This window comes from Talpa europaea (genome assembly GCF_964194135.1).
Source record: "Talpa europaea genome assembly, chromosome: 11".
In the NCBI taxonomy this organism is placed as follows: domain Eukaryota; kingdom Metazoa; phylum Chordata; class Mammalia; order Eulipotyphla; family Talpidae; genus Talpa; species Talpa europaea.
This window is the reverse complement of record NC_140078.1, coordinates 77,755,268-77,770,367: the sequence shown is the minus strand read 5'-3', so window position 1 is coordinate 77,770,367 and position 15,100 is coordinate 77,755,268. Positions and strand designations below refer to the sequence as shown.

The 15,100-nt window shown below is 49.0% G+C and overlaps 1 protein-coding gene across 1 annotated transcript; it reads left to right on the top strand.

Annotated features, from left to right (window-relative positions):
• Positions 1-3,552: 3,552 nt before the first annotated feature.
• SLC22A14 (solute carrier family 22 member 14) lies at positions 3,553-12,566 on the top strand (the record flags this gene model as incomplete). The annotated part of the gene is made up of 10 exons (XM_084247802.1): positions 3,553-4,056; positions 4,774-4,877; positions 5,086-5,240; positions 6,156-6,324; positions 7,270-7,390; positions 7,641-7,738; positions 7,947-8,161; positions 9,945-9,978; positions 10,591-10,803; positions 12,416-12,566. The coding sequence occupies 10 exons, from the start codon at positions 3,553-3,555 to the stop codon at positions 12,564-12,566; spliced, it is 1,764 nt and encodes a 587-aa protein (XP_084103928.1).
• Positions 12,567-15,100: the final 2,534 nt, after the last annotated feature.

The window sequence follows — 15,100 nt, the reverse complement described above, 5'->3', positions numbered from 1 at the left end:
TTAAATCAGGATTGACATTTCAAAACTGGTACTGGAGTAATTTTATGTCCATATGCAAACAGATTAATCTATTGTACATACAACTCTTATACCCTTTATGAAAATTAACTTAAAGTAGATGATAGAACTATATGTAAAACATAAAACTATAAAACTTATACATGAAAACAGAAGAAAATTTAGGTCATTTTGGATCTGCAATGAATGTGCCAAAAGCAAAGATCTATGAAACAAAAAAGTGGTAAGTTGAGTGTTAATACAATTAAAAACTTCTGCTCTGCAAAAAGGCTGTTAAGAGAATAAAAAAACTAGACATGGGCTGGAGAAGATATCTGCAAAACATATATCTGATAAAAGACTGATACCTGAAATATACAAATAATTCAAAACTCAAGGGTAAGAAAATAAACATTCCAATTGAAAAATGAGCAAAACATCTGAAAAGATAATTCACCAAAGAAGATAGACAGATGGCCAAAAAAAGCTTTATATGCAAGATGTTTTGCATTCTTGTCATTAGGGATGGCAATTTATTTATTTATTTTAGCATTTACCCTTTTTTTTTTTTTATAGAGAGGCATGTTTTATTTATTTATTTATTTATTTGTTTGTTTTGTTTTTTGTTTATACATGCACTGGGAACAGTCAGAAGCGTGGGAGGGTGAGAGAATTCACCAGAGCCAGAGCGGGGAGCAGAGCAGGCAGAAGGACTGAAGCACACTGCTGAGGGGAGCAGCGGGCGGCAGGAGAGGTCTGCGTACCATGTGGGACCCTCCTCCGGTGGCCGGGAAGCAGCTGGGGATCGAACCGGCGCCACAGAGGCTGCGGACAGCTTCGCAACTCAGCGCTCAACCGGGAGGCCCAGGGATGGCAATTTAAACAAATGAAAAAAATGAAAGAATGAGGTGACATTGTACACCTATTACGATGAATAAAGTCCAATAAACTGTTCATACCAATTGCTGGCTAGGATGCAGAACAAGAATTCTTATTCATTGCTCGTGGGAGTGCAAAATGGTACAGTTTGGCAGTTTCTTACAAAGATAAACATAGTTTTAGCATATGATCCAGCATTTGTGTTCCTAGGTATTTACCCAACTGATTTGAAAATTATGTCCCTATTAAAACCTGCAAACAAATGTTTATAGCAGCTTTATTCACAATTGCCAAACACTGGAAGCAACCAAGATACCCTTCAATAGGTCAATGGATAAACAAACTATATACATGGATATAGTAGAATACTATTTAGTAAAAGACCTATTAGGCCATACGAAGACATGAATGGTCCCTAAGTGCATATCACTGAGTGATAGGAGCCATTCTTAACTATTCCAGCTATATGATATTCTGGAAAAGACAAGATATATAGTAAAGACATCAATGGTTGGCAAGCATTGGAGAGGAGAGAGGAAGGTTTACTAGGTGGAGCACAGGAGAATTTTTTAGCACAGTGAAATTCCTGTCTGATAGTCTAATGGTGGATCCATGACCTATGCATTTGTCAAAACATGTAGAATTTTATAGTTCAAAGAGTGAACCCCAACATGTATAAGTTTTTTAAATAACTAAGAGATTGAAAGATCCCAGGATGGAATGCAGACTGTGACAGATGATTGTAACTGTATTACAAATGTATGAAAAAAAATACAAGAATTTACATGGATGGCGCTGGAAGGGATCATGCTCAGTGAAATAAGCCAAAAAGAAAAAGAAAAATACCGGATGGTCTCACTCATAGCAGGAATCTAGAATACTTAAATAAGGGACCAGGAAAATGAATAACTATAAGAAAGTGAAAATCAAAATCAACAAAAACTATGAACCAGAGACACTTTTTTGGGGGTGGGGGGCGGGAGGGGAGGGATTGGGGTCAGAATGGGAGGATTGCAATTGTAAAAAAAAAAAAAAAAAAAAAAAAAGAAAGATGGTATGGAAAAAAAATACAAGAATTTTTAATGCAGCTCTTTTATAGTGACTTCTAATTTAATTGCATTGAAATCAGAAGAGAGGTCTATATGATGGCTATTCTTTGAAATTTCTTGAGGTTTGCTTTATTGCCTAGTATGTGGTCAAGATTTGCAAATGCTCCAAGCAGGCGTGAGAAAAAATCTGTATTACTTGTATGGGAACTGCTCTATGTTCTGTATCAGACAGTTCTGACATCTACAGTCTAAATCTTTTCCTTGTTCCTCTTGACTCAGAATGGCTTGCCTTCTCATGTCTGACAATCTCTGTTTTGGGTTATTTGAAAGTCCTGATTGCTTAACTTGGAGAAATTTTCCTTCACAGAAGACTTGCTGCTGCTTTTGCTGGTAGCTCAGGGGTGCCCCAACCCAGAACCTCTTCAGTTCTGCTGAGGGTTTTTTTTTTTTAAGATTTATTTTTATTTATACATTTTTATTTATTTTTATTTATTCTGTATTGGGGTGTAGTCAGAGGCACGGGGAGGGGGGGGGTGAGAGAATTCACCAGAGACAGAGCGGGGAGCAGAACAGTCAGATGAACCAAAGACACTGCTGAGGGGAGCAACGGGCAAGACAGGAGAGGTCTGCCATGCCATGTGGGTTTCTCCCTGGCCGCCTGGGAATCGAACCTGCCTTGCAGAGGCTGCAGACAGTGTCACGGTGGAGGCTCTGCTGAGGGTTTTGACTCATAAAAGGTTGTAAGTTTAGTTCCCCTTCTGTGCTACTGATTCAAGGTACCATCCTTAATTGACAGTGTGATCATGCTCCACACAGCCAATGTAGCTAACTTCCCTGTTTGGCTTTGTTCTGCTATATATCACTATCCTTTGGTGCCCCACTACACCAACTCCACTGCACCAACCCTAGTTCCCCATTTTTAACCCAGGCTTCCAGTTTCCCACTTTGCCTCAGTTCCTGCTCATTTCCTATCCAGATTTTTAATTTTTTTTTTGAAGGAATTGTCCCTAGTAACCTCTGCTACCTTGCAAGGCACAAATGGTGCCTCATTATGTGTGTAAAGTTGTAGGAGAGCTCCTCAGAATTTATTCATGACAATAGATGCATAGTATTGCCTAAAAAATTTAAAAAGTGGGCCTCCCTGGTGGCACAGGGTTAAGTCTCGGCACTATCAAGCTATCGCCAGCTACTGCAGCACGGTCCACATGGCACATGCAGCAGACCTCTCCTGTCTCGCCCGCTGCTCCCCTCAGCAGTGCATTTCAGCAGATCTGCTTGTTCTTCTCCCTACTCTGTCTCTGGTGAATCCTCTTACCTCCCGCTCCTCTGGCCTTCACACCATTTCTTGTATGCATGAATAAATAAAATAAATCTTTTAAAATATAAATAAAACATTAAGAAAGTATTAAATATGCTAAAATTTGGTTGGGTGGGTCAATAGGTAGATCATAATAACACATTATGTTAGCTAAGGAACTTCCAAAACAGAACTACAAAGAACATCAAGGTTGCAATCATATTGTTTCAAGTCAGAGGGGCCAGTTTTCTGGTCAGTGACCCCTCTGCTGGTCTCTCATGCCTGGGGGTTTTATCAGCAGAGACTGAGCTGCATCCTTTCTTTAAACAGATGGCAGAGGAAACCAACTCCAAGGCCTCCCAGACTTCTCCCAGGAAGTTGAGTCATGATACATCAAAACGCTCCCATTTCTGGGTGCTGGAAATGCTGTTACAGAGATTGAGCTCCCTAGACACTAAGCAGGATGACAAGTTTGCCCACATCCTGAATGCGGTGGGGGAGTTTGGCACATTCCAGCGGAGGCTGGTGGCCCTCACCTTCATCCCCATCAGCCTATCGGCCTTCTTCAGTTTTGTTGACTACTTCGTGTTCACAGCCCAGAAACCCTATTGCAATACCAGCTGGATACTGGCAGTCGGCCCCAATCTATCAATGGCTGAGCAGCTGAATCTGACTCTGCCCAGAGAACCCAATGGCAGTTTCCTGACGTGTCTCATGTACTTGCCTGTGACCTGGAGTCTAGATTCTATCATCCATTTTGGCCTCAACGATACAGTATCATGCCAAGATGGATGGATTTACCCTTATGCCCAGGAGCGATCCCTGATCAATGAGGTATGTCTTGTCCTGAGTTATCTGTAACTATCCTGTGTGCGCAGAGCTGTGCCCTCATGGAATAGCTGAGGAAACTGAGACTAAGGAGGGGCAGCAATTGGTCTAAGGTCAACCTGCAGGCCTAGGGCCAGGGCCAGAATTCCTGCTGCCCAGCCCTGGCCTCTCACCTCTCTTAGCCAGCTAAGGTGGGTTGGGGTAGGGGTAGTTGTCACATGGCTGGGTTTGCCATCTGTCCAGTGAGTTGCGGCTGCAGTTGTGACTCTGTCCCCTGAACAAATACGGAACTGGGGGATGAGGCGGCTTTGAGCAGGTACCTCTTACAGAGTGTCTGAACTTAAGCTGACACCTGGGCCCTTCACAGCACAGACCTTCCCCATAGGAATCTCTAAGTAATAAGTTGGGTCCCAGCTTCTGTATTTGGGGAAAGGGTTAGGAACCCTATTCTGCCTCTGTTCATATCCCTCTCCAGTTACACCCCATCTTGGCCTGTGCCTTTCACTTCTCTCTTGTGACTTACCTCCCAGAGCCTGCCAAGTGCAGGATAGGATGTGGGGTGCAGAGATAACAGAGCTGAGGCATGCTGCACACACAGTTACCTGCCTATCTGCCTTGCATCCTTTTTACTTAAAGGCCCATCCTAGGGCCAGCTCAGTCTCTGGATCCAGAAGACCGATCTTGGGTGGAGGCCAGTGGCCAATCCCTGTGTCTAACCCTCAGTTTGACTTGGTGTGTGACAAGAAATCGAATTGGGATATCGTGCAGACCATATTCTGGTCAGGGATCCTGATAGGATCTATCGTCTTCGGGTTCATAAGTGACAAGTGAGTCTCCTGGATTTCCCTCTTGTCCCAGGGATGCTCCTGCTTCTCCTCATGGGCATACAGAGCTGTGGAGTCTCGAGCTGGGGGAGGTGAGGGTGGAGGTGCTATGGAGGCTGGTGGAGTAGCTCAGGGCCTGGCCATGGGTGCAGGCCTTGGGCCAGTCAGGGAGGTCCATGTGCTTGGAGCAGCCTCCCTTTGGCGCCCGCAGGCTGGGCCGCTACCCCTCCATCCTGCTCTCGCTGCTGGGACTGATCATCTTCGGCTTCGGGACAGCTTTTGTCAGGAGCTTTCACCAGTATCTCTTCTTCCGCTTCGGCGTGTCCCAGGCGGTGATAGGCTACCTCATCAGCAGCGTGTCTTTAGGTGAGACTATGGGGGCAGGGCTGGTGCGTGGGAGTGGGGCTGGCACTTGCTGCTCTGTGGCCGAGAGGTAGGTTAGTTGCCACCTTCTCTGGTTGTCTGGAGATGCTAGAGAATCTGTGACCCGACCATCTCCCAGCCTCATTCTCTAGCCTACCTCCTCATATGCCTTGAGTCCCTTCCACCTGTACTCTGCCATTGCTGATATTTATTGAACCCTTAAGAAGGGCCAGGTGAGTGCTAAGCCCTTGTTATGCAGTCTTGTCTCATCCTGAGTGCCTTAGTAGTTAACTGGGGAGGAGTTTGAGCCTCAGGAAGCTAACCAGCTTGCTCTAGGTCACAGGGCAGCTACAGTTAAGTGAAGGAACTGGGTTTTACTCCAGGTCTGTGTGGTGAGAAAGCCCAAGTGCCCATACCCTCATTCTGCCTCACAGCTGCTATCACCTGGTGTACACAGGGTCCCTAACAGGAGACCTCTTCTCACTGGGAGCTTGCCAGAGCCCAGACAGCGGGAAGCAGGTCCTCTACAGAGCCCTAGGCTAGGTGGCCAAAGCACGGATGCACTAAGAGCAAAGATAAGGGCACTGATTCCTTGCCTCTCCCGCTGTCGGGCCATACATGTGAGGTACTGTGCCCCACCCAAGCTGTCTCAACGAGCGAGGCCTGTGGTCACGCTGGAGGGGTTCAGAGGGAGTGGCCAGGTTGAGAAGAATGGACTGGAGGTTATTACTGTGATTGGGAGGTCAGGCAAGGGGCCTTGTGTGTGCCCCACCAGGGCACAGAGGTGCCCTGACTATCTCTCGACCTAGGCAGATCATGAGCAGGCAGAAAAACAGCTGCCCAGTCAGAAGGCTGGGTATAAGGGCAGCCCTGGGGCCCTGACCTAACTGTTATTTTGTCTGCTTGGCCTTTGAACAGCCTCTGAGTGGCTGGTGGGCAAGCACCGGGCCCATGCCATCATCCTGGAAAACTGCTTTTTCACCGTGGGGATCATATTCCTGACAGCGCTTGCCTACAGCCTACCACACTGGCGCCTGCTATTCCTGGTGGGCGGAGCGCCTGTGTTCCCCCTCATCTTCTATATCTGGTGAGTAAACACATACAGGGCGCCCACAGGGGTGGAGTCTGATGAGCTGGAGATTGAGGGGTGTGGAGGGTCCTTGAAGAGATGGGATGTTAGAATTTTTTCTGGGAGAAAGCCCATGTGGATGGGATGAGAAAGAACCAAGGGCAGAGCTTCTGACACATGGCATTAACTGCCCTCAGAGGAGAACTCAAAAAGATGTCAGAGAGGTGGTCAGAAAACAAGAAGGAAAGGTATCGAAAGGCAAAAGTTCAAGGACAGTGGAGTGGTCAGAGTTGAAGGCAAGAAAAGGGAGACCGTGGAAGGGTCTTGGCCTTGGTGACCTTGAGGTGTTGTCAGCGCAGGGGCAGGGGGTTGAGGAGTGAGCAGGAGCCAGGAAATTGGAGCCATCCAGGAGCTGACTCTGACAGCGATGGATTGTTGGAAGGGAAAGTGATGACTTCTATGAGCAGCTAAGACAGGGCCAAGGAAGGGTGTCTGCTTTCTTGTTTTGTTTTGTTTTGTTTTGTTTAATGTAGAGGAGTCACAGACAGGAATCTGGGATTGAAGCCATAAAGGGAAAACTGATGGAGCAAGAGAAGGAGGGACCAAGAACAGGAACAAAACAGCACTACTAACTGGGCAGGTGGTGAAAGGAGAGGAACAGAAGAGAAGGAACAGATACCTGTGTTAAAGGCTAGGGAGTTTGATGTGTGAGGAAATAATCACGTTTAATCCTGATAACCCATTTACTCTTTACAACGCTGAAAGATAGTGTGGGTCTAATGTTCTGGGGAAGGAGGAGTTGGGGAGTCTCTGTAGGGAGAACGGAAGTGTTGGCATGTCCTAATGTTCCAGGCAGTATCTTTGTGCCCACCTCATGCCCGAGCAGCATGTTCATAGCTGTGGCTGGGCTGGGGCTGACGTGGGTCTCTGGGGCATCTATGAGAGAGAAGGTGGGTCATGCAGGATTCTCCCAGAGTCGCCGCGGTGGCTGATGATGAAGGGGAAGGTGGAGGAGGCCAAGAAGGTGCTGTGCTATGCTGCTTATGTGAACAAGAAGACCATTCCTATAAGTCTGCTGGACAAGGTAAGAGCTTCAGGCCTGGAGTAGGCCTGGCGAGGGGCTGTAGAAAGTTCTCTCCCCCTCCTCCTTTTCAGCCCAGAGGATGTGCCCAACTCGCTGCTTGAGAATGGTGACAGCAAATTTGAACCTTGGGAGGGAAGGCCAGAGGCTGGGCTGGTACTGTGGGGGCCAGGTGGGCTTTGTGGATCCTGTAAAGGTGGGGAGCAAATCCAGGTCTTAGTCCTGTCTCTGGCTTGCCCTGTTTGTCCTATAGTTACATATTTCCAGCAAAAATGTGACTGAGGCCTCTGTCCTGGACTTCTGTAGCAATAGTTACCTCCGCAAGGTTGTCTTGGTGATGCTGTGCGTGTGGTGAGTACCCAGGAATGGGGGTGACCCAGTCACGAAGAAAGAGGGGCCTAGGACACACTGGCTGAGGCCACAGACCCAAATCTCTGCTCATTTCTCTCCTCCATTCCCACCTGCCCCTCCCCTTTGCCTCAGTCTTTACTCCCTACCCCTTTCTCTGAGTATCTGTGCGTAGGCCTCTCTGAGTGTCTCTCTCCTGCCTTTGTTCCAGGTTTACTGTTGCTTACAACTACAGTCTGCTGAACTTCCAGAGAAAGGATTTCAGCACCAACATTTACTTCATGATGCTGATCCCCAGCATCATGAATGTGCCCGCCTGGCTGGCCTGCATCTTTCTCCTTGAGCAGATAGGGAGGAAGAAGAGCCTGGTTTTGACTTTCTTCCAAGGCTGTCTCTTGTGCTTGGTTAGCCTTTTCATGTACCCAGGTAAATCTCCTTCAACCCCCTCCTCCTGCTTTTCCTCAAACCAGCCTTCATGCCTCCTGCCCCTGTCAACAAGACACCCAGGGAGTCAGCCTCCTGACTTAAAGCCCACCCAGCCGGCAGAGGCCCTTGCACCTCCCAAGAGGGCACGAATCACACAGTCCACTTGAGGGGCGTGTCCCAAGACAAGAGGAGTGCTCGCACTCCCTCAGAGGCCATGTGAGAAGGCTTGTTGCAAAAAAAAAATAAAGTCCTTCCACTGTTACACCAGGCCCTGCCTCTCATCTGTGGCATCTGGTTAGGAAATGCCTGTTACCTGTAGCTTCATCAGGAAAAAATGGCCTCTGCCTGCCGCCTAAAATTGAGTGTAACATGGGGCTAAGCTCTCAGGAGCAGCTCCGGCAGCGAGGCCCTCCTTCCCGGGGCTCAGCACCATCTCTCTGTGGGTTCAGGACCGTGGACATGGCTCTGGCCACAGGGCTAGTGGGTAGCCCTGGGTCTCCCTCACCCCCATTTCTCTGAGGGCTGGAATTATGTGTCTTGGCCGGAACCTTCCTCTCCCAGGGGTTGGCAGTGTCGACTGGTTGAAACAAAGTGGGGAAACGAATTCATTATTACATTTCTATTGCTTGGTGGGTTTTTTTTTTTTTTTTCGGTTTTTTTTTTTTTTTTTTTAAAGATTTATTTATTTATTTATACAAGCACTGGGTACAGTCAGAAGCGCGGGAGGGTGAGAGAATTCACCAGAGCCAGAGCGGGGAGCAGAGCAGGCAGAAGGACCGAAGTACACTGCTGAGGGGAGCAGCGGGCGGCAGGAGAGGTCTGTGCGCCATGTGGGGCCCTCGCCCGGCAGCCGGGGATCGAACCGGCGCTGCAGAGTCTGCGGGCAGCTTTGCAACCCGGCACTCAACCGCTGCGCCACCGGGGAGGCCCAGGTTTTTTTTTTTCTTTAAGTGGACCTCTAACAAGTCAAACAAATGTTTAAAATTCTTAAATGTGTGAGCGAAATCAAAAATAGAGTTACTAATAGATAAAACTGAATCTTTGATTTCATGCCAACCCCAAGCAAATCAGGAACCAAAACAGGGCATGGGACTGGGGTAGGGTCCAGCAGAGGCTGATGAATGTGCTGCAAACTCCTGGCTTTGGGTCGGTGAGCAGGGGATCCAGCTCTCTGTCCCCGCAGACCTGGATGATGCCTTCCTTATTCCATGTACACCTCCGTCTGCCCAGTCAGGCATCCTGGAATGTCGAGCTTCTGCCCTGTCCACCTTACAGAAGATGAAGGGGAAGGCTGGAGGGCCCTGAGCAGGGAGCCCAGCACACAGGACGCAGGCCTGGCACTGAGTGGATGCTCAAGGAGAAGCAGGGGGTAGGGTGGGGGAGCTGCCTCTGCGTGAGGAGGTGGAAAGCAGGAGAGAACCCGGAGGAAGAGGTGTGGGGGCTGGAGAGGCCACAGGGGTCCCAGTGCGACCTCCTCCTACCCCACTGAATAACTCCTACCACAGATGGGCCAAGTCTCAGCCTGGCTGGGCCTCATGCAGACTGCCCCTCCTCTGACTAAATGCTTGAGTCAGCCAACCCATGACCAGGGACTGGACTGTTCAGTTGCCTTCTGACAGGGGCAGAGGGAGGGCCGAGAGCAGGGGTGGGCCTCCTAGAGAGGAGGTTGGCCCTCCTCACCTCAGAGGGTCACTTTGTTTGGCCATAGAGTGGAAATCCATATTCACCTTGTTGGTCATATTCGGCGAGTTCAGCCTGATAGCCTCATTCGCTGTGCTCTTAGTCTACTCTGTGGAGCTCCTCCCCACCGTCCTCAGGTAAGGGCCTGGTGGGTAAGGGTCCTGGGGACAGGGGAGAGAGGGACAGTCCCAAGATGAGCAAGAGCAGCCTCGAGCTGGACCTTCACCAGCTGACCAGCAGTGTGCTAAGTGGTTCGAAAGGATTACCCCATTTAACCCTCACCACCCCCAAATCCCTGGATGCCATCAATAGCCTATTTCAGGCAACGGAATCAGAGTGAGATAGGTAACAGCTCAAGATGAGACAGAGCAAGTGCAGAGTTGGGGCTGGGCCTCAGACAGGCAGACTCTGGTCTGCACCTTGCACTCACAGCCTGGAATGGTGTGGGCCTCTCTGAGGCTCGGCCCTTACACCACGGGGCCCCTTGGTTGTCAGCAAAATCCTCCTATCCGCCCGGCTTGGCTGCCCACGTCTTCCCCACACACCACACAGTACAATGTGGCTCTTACTTCTCCCGCCCCTGAGCCCATGGAGTAGGCCCAGAGGAAATGGAGAACTCAATTCTCCAAGGTGGCACAGTAAGTTGGGTGAGGGTGGACACAGGAGGGTTTGGGGGATCTGTTTCTTCCATCCTGCTGGACCTCTTGGGTCTACAAGGTGCCCCAGATGAACTCTCACATCTCTTCCAGGACTACGGGTCTGGGGCTGGTGACTCTGGTCTCAGCAGCTGGAGTCATCATGTCCTTGATGCTCATCAGTCAGGATGAAAGCTTCCTACCCAGCTTTCTCTGCTGTTTCTCAGCCACCCTGGCCTTGCTGCTCTGCTTCCTGCTGCCGGAAACGCAAAATCAGCCCCTCTTCGATAGCCTCCCCTCTTCGGAGCACTTAACCACAAAGAAAAGGTAGGTGCAAGGTCCCTGGGCTTTGATCAGCACAGGACCGGATTCTTCAGCCTTTGGTACTGAGAGTATGTCGGGAATTGCCCAACCCTGCCTCTTTGCCAGAAGGTCCTGTGACATGGGGCTGCTCTCTATTCATGACAGTTTCCCCATCTTGTCTAGATGCCAACATCCACCTCTGCCCAGCCTCTGCCAGCTCCTGCTCCACACCTGGCTCTCCTGCCAGGTGGGGCCAGGCCGTCTCCCTCCAGCTGCCTGTCTGGAGTGGGGTGCTCACTTAGAGCTGTCCTCCAGCACACTCTGGAGAGTCCCCTTCCAGGGCACGGGAGGCTGGCTTGGAAGAAGCTCTCTGAGTGCTTCTCCTTTCCTGTCTGAACCCTCGCTCCTCAAAAAGGATCAGTCTTTATTCATGACTCCACAGGAGTTCCTAGCCTCTGGTCTTCTAAGCACCCCTGGAGAAGACTTGTCATGATTGGTAGAACCACCCCTCTGGGATTTGGGTGCACAGAGCCCATCACTCCCCTGGGGCTGAGGGAGCCAAGCACCAGTGATGGGCAGAGGCTGCCTGATGTCTCCAGTGCCCTCTGCTCCTACCCCAGGGGTTGCAGCCTTTAGTCTTCTCCTGCTTCCTTCTCACCATCCTGACTTTCCTTCCCTCCCTCCTCAAGTTCTCACTGATACATCAGTACTAGGCATTGTGCTAGGGCTGGACTATCAGAGGAAAGAGGTCCCTGGCCTTAAGCAAGTCATAGTTTATGGGAAACAGATATACAAACTAATGGGCTCTGATAGAGGCATATGCAGGACCCTTACGTGCCCCAGGAGGGAGTAATTTTAGTTTGAGCTGTTGGGACATGTTTCACAGAGGAAGTGATACTTGGATAGGACTTTGAAGGATGAATAGGAGTTTGCCCCATTGTGGAGACAGGGAGTACAATGCAGCAGAATAACAGCACACTAGCTCAGAACACAGAGAGCCAAGGGCCTGGAGTTCTATCTCTACCACTTCCTAGCATGTGTACAGAGAAGTCACCTAATGCTTCTGGAACTGTTTCTTCATTTGCAAAATGGAATGATAGCAGTATACTGACAATAGCAAATACTTATTGAGCATTTATCTCGTGAGGTACTGTTCTATATATGCCTTTTCACACTGAATCCTCACAACCCATGCAAAGTAGATCTTGTCACTATCTCCTATTTTACAGGTTAAAAAAAAAATGGGGACACAGAGAGGTAGAACCAGGAAGCCTAGCCTTCTTTCCTCATAGGGCCTTGGGGAGGATTAAGCCCACAAAAACCAGGAGGCACACTGTCTGACATGGCGCAAATGCTCAATGAATACCTGTGAGGACGATGGTGGGCAGAACTTCAAAGATGTAGAACTAGGGCCAGGAGAGAGGAGGGCCTGGCTAGGAGATGGAACAAAATCAGTCCTGGAGGCCAAGGTTACTCCCAGGCATGTGGTGAAGCTTGGGTGGGGACCTGCAGGCATGGGGCAGCCCACCTCTCAGGAATGCTGAGCCCAGCATGGCTGTAGCTGCCTCAGAGTTGCTGCTCTACTCAGCTACCCCCCAAAATGCAGCTCATTATTTGTTCTCTAATGGCTTCTAAGGCCTCCGTCCCTGGAGAAGACCGATGACGTCACAGATGGTTATATCACTAAAGAAACGGCCACGAACACCATTCTCAATGCCACAAAGGAGAATTTCAACTCAGACTCTTTCTCCAGCACGAGGCATACCTACGAGGACATAGACTCATAGGCAGAGGAGGAAGCTGTCTGAGGGCAGGCCCTAGATGATCTCGGATTGGAGTTAAGTGGCTGGGTGGGGCCATGGATTCCAGGCCATGAATGCCAGGCCTAGTCCAGCTTGGGGAACAGTGCCAATCCTGCTCCGAGGCCAGCCTTCGAGATCCAAAAATTACCCCTTCTTGGGGAGTGAGGGTGTGTTTCATTCTAATAAAGGTAACATGTTGGACTTGAGATGGCTAGGTCAAAACTGGCTGTGTCTGGACAACCCAGAGGCTCAGACATGGAGGATGGTGGGTTACACCAGCTCCCCAGCATCCTTGGTGTCCTTAGGTAACCCTGGTGGGCAGCAAGGAGTTCTCTGGATGGGGTGTTGAGGGTGGGGCACATCTGTGAGGGCCAGCAGTGGGCAAGCGCATGAGGCCGCCATGCTGCCCACATCCTCTGGTCCAGGCATTTGGCCATGTGGGTGGGGACTTCCAGCTCAAGTGCAAGCTGCACTGTGTGCACCTATCAAGGAAGGCATGGAATGTAAAGGAATGGTGAGAACTTGGCCTATTTGTACCATTGCACAAGACTTTCTCACTCTGTTTTTCCTTGGGGATAACCATCTCAGCCCTATCCTGGGGAATACCTTCCCTGATGATTCCAGTCTGGCTGACCTCTGACCCCCACTGCCCTGAGGTTAAGCCTTTGCATTCCAGTTCTTTATCAGCACTGCCCTGAGGGTCAGCGTGCCCTTTCCAGCCAGCCCCAGGCGAGATTCTGCATTTATTAGCCAGACCCAGAAGCCTGAGGGTGAAGCCCTGGGTTCTACCTCCCCTTTCCCTGGGAGGGGAGCTCCAGAGGGCAGGGCCTGGCTCTCCTTTCTCACTCATCAACTTGTGGGGGAGCAAGGAGGCGCTCTGGTTTAACTCCCAGAGCTTCTGAGATTAGGACTGAAAGGAATATCTGTTCTCCTGGAGTGCAGGTCAGCAAGGCCCCAGGGCTCCTGGCCAGGTTGATGTTCAGTGAAGCTGAGCTTGACAGCACACTGCTTTAGGCACGTGCTCCCGCTTTGGGACAGCAGGACACTGGTGGCAGCTCCTTCCCTTTTCAGTATCATATCTGGTTGCCTCGTTTTATGCCAAGTTCCCAGGATTGTCTGGGCATCTCAGGAACCCCAAAGTGGGCTTCAAAAGGCTCAGAAAAAGGAGATAGATAGAATGCTTTAAAGGCTTCCCAAGCTCCTTGGGGAAAGCCTGTGTGCCGTAACGGCCAACTTATTAACTATGCTCAGACACGTCACCTCCAATTATTTTGCTGGAACACTGTAAGGTCTTGGCAGAAGCAAACAGTAGGCAGATTTTTTTTTTTGAAGATTTATTTATTTATTTATACAAGCACTGGGTACAGTCAGAAGCATGGGAGGGTGAGAGAATTCACCAGAGCCAGAGCGGGGAGCAGAGCAGGCAGAAGGACCGAAGTACACTGCTAAGGGGAGCAGCGGGCGGCAGGAGAGGTCTGCGCGCCATGTGGGACCCTCCCGGGTGGCCAGGGATCGAACTGGCGCTGCAGAGGCTGTGGGCAGCTTCGCAACCCAGCGCTCAACTGCTGCGCCACCAGGGGAGGCCCAGTAGGCAGATTCATAAAGATGTTGCCAGGATAGCACAAGACTCACAGGGCTTTTTAAGGAAGGTGAATCTCACTGAAAATAGACATCAGCAAAAACTCTTGGGCACATGAGGAAATAAAATGGCTTAAAAACAGAAACGATAAAGGAGGCTTTACCATTAATTTACAATCTGGTGGTGACATAGCTTTTTGAAAAGGATTTTACCTTTGTTTAACATGTACAAAAACAAAGCAATGTTTTGTACACTGGAAAATGACACCCATAAACCCTAGAAATGAACACTAACACAATTGAAGTAAGAAAACACAATAGAGAAAATTAGAATACATACGACTGAAGAAAAAGTGAGTTGTTGAGTATTATAGGTGGTTTCTTTTAGCATTAAATATCACCCCTCTATTAATGCTTTTTGTCATACATTCTATTTTGTCTGAAATTATTTTTACTTCAATCTACAAAACTTTAAATTGAATAACCTACAGAGAAATTCAGGAGTCAGTTAGTATAATGTCTTATGAATTGTCACAAAGCACATAGTATCCATCATCCATATCAAGGAGGGAAATGTAGCACCCTAAGTCCCCTCCTGCCTCTTCCAAATGCCCTTTCCTTTCCTCCAAGGTGGCTGCTGACTCTATGACACAAACATGGAAAAGTCACCAACAGTTTCTAAATCCCAATCCCACAGATAATTGTTAATAACTTGTATATCTTTCCAGAACTTTCATGTATACAGAATTACTGGGCTAAATTATTTGTCTCAAATATTCACAGAGTGGGGGAGACACAGATCCCATGGGACAAGTTCAAAGCAGAAGATACCCAGAGCAACATTTAATTTTCCTAAATCATATGTGCCTTTGAGGTAAATACAAATATAAATAGAGCACTTTGGTGAAAATAAGCACTTTTCTCCACAGAGCTCTTCAGAA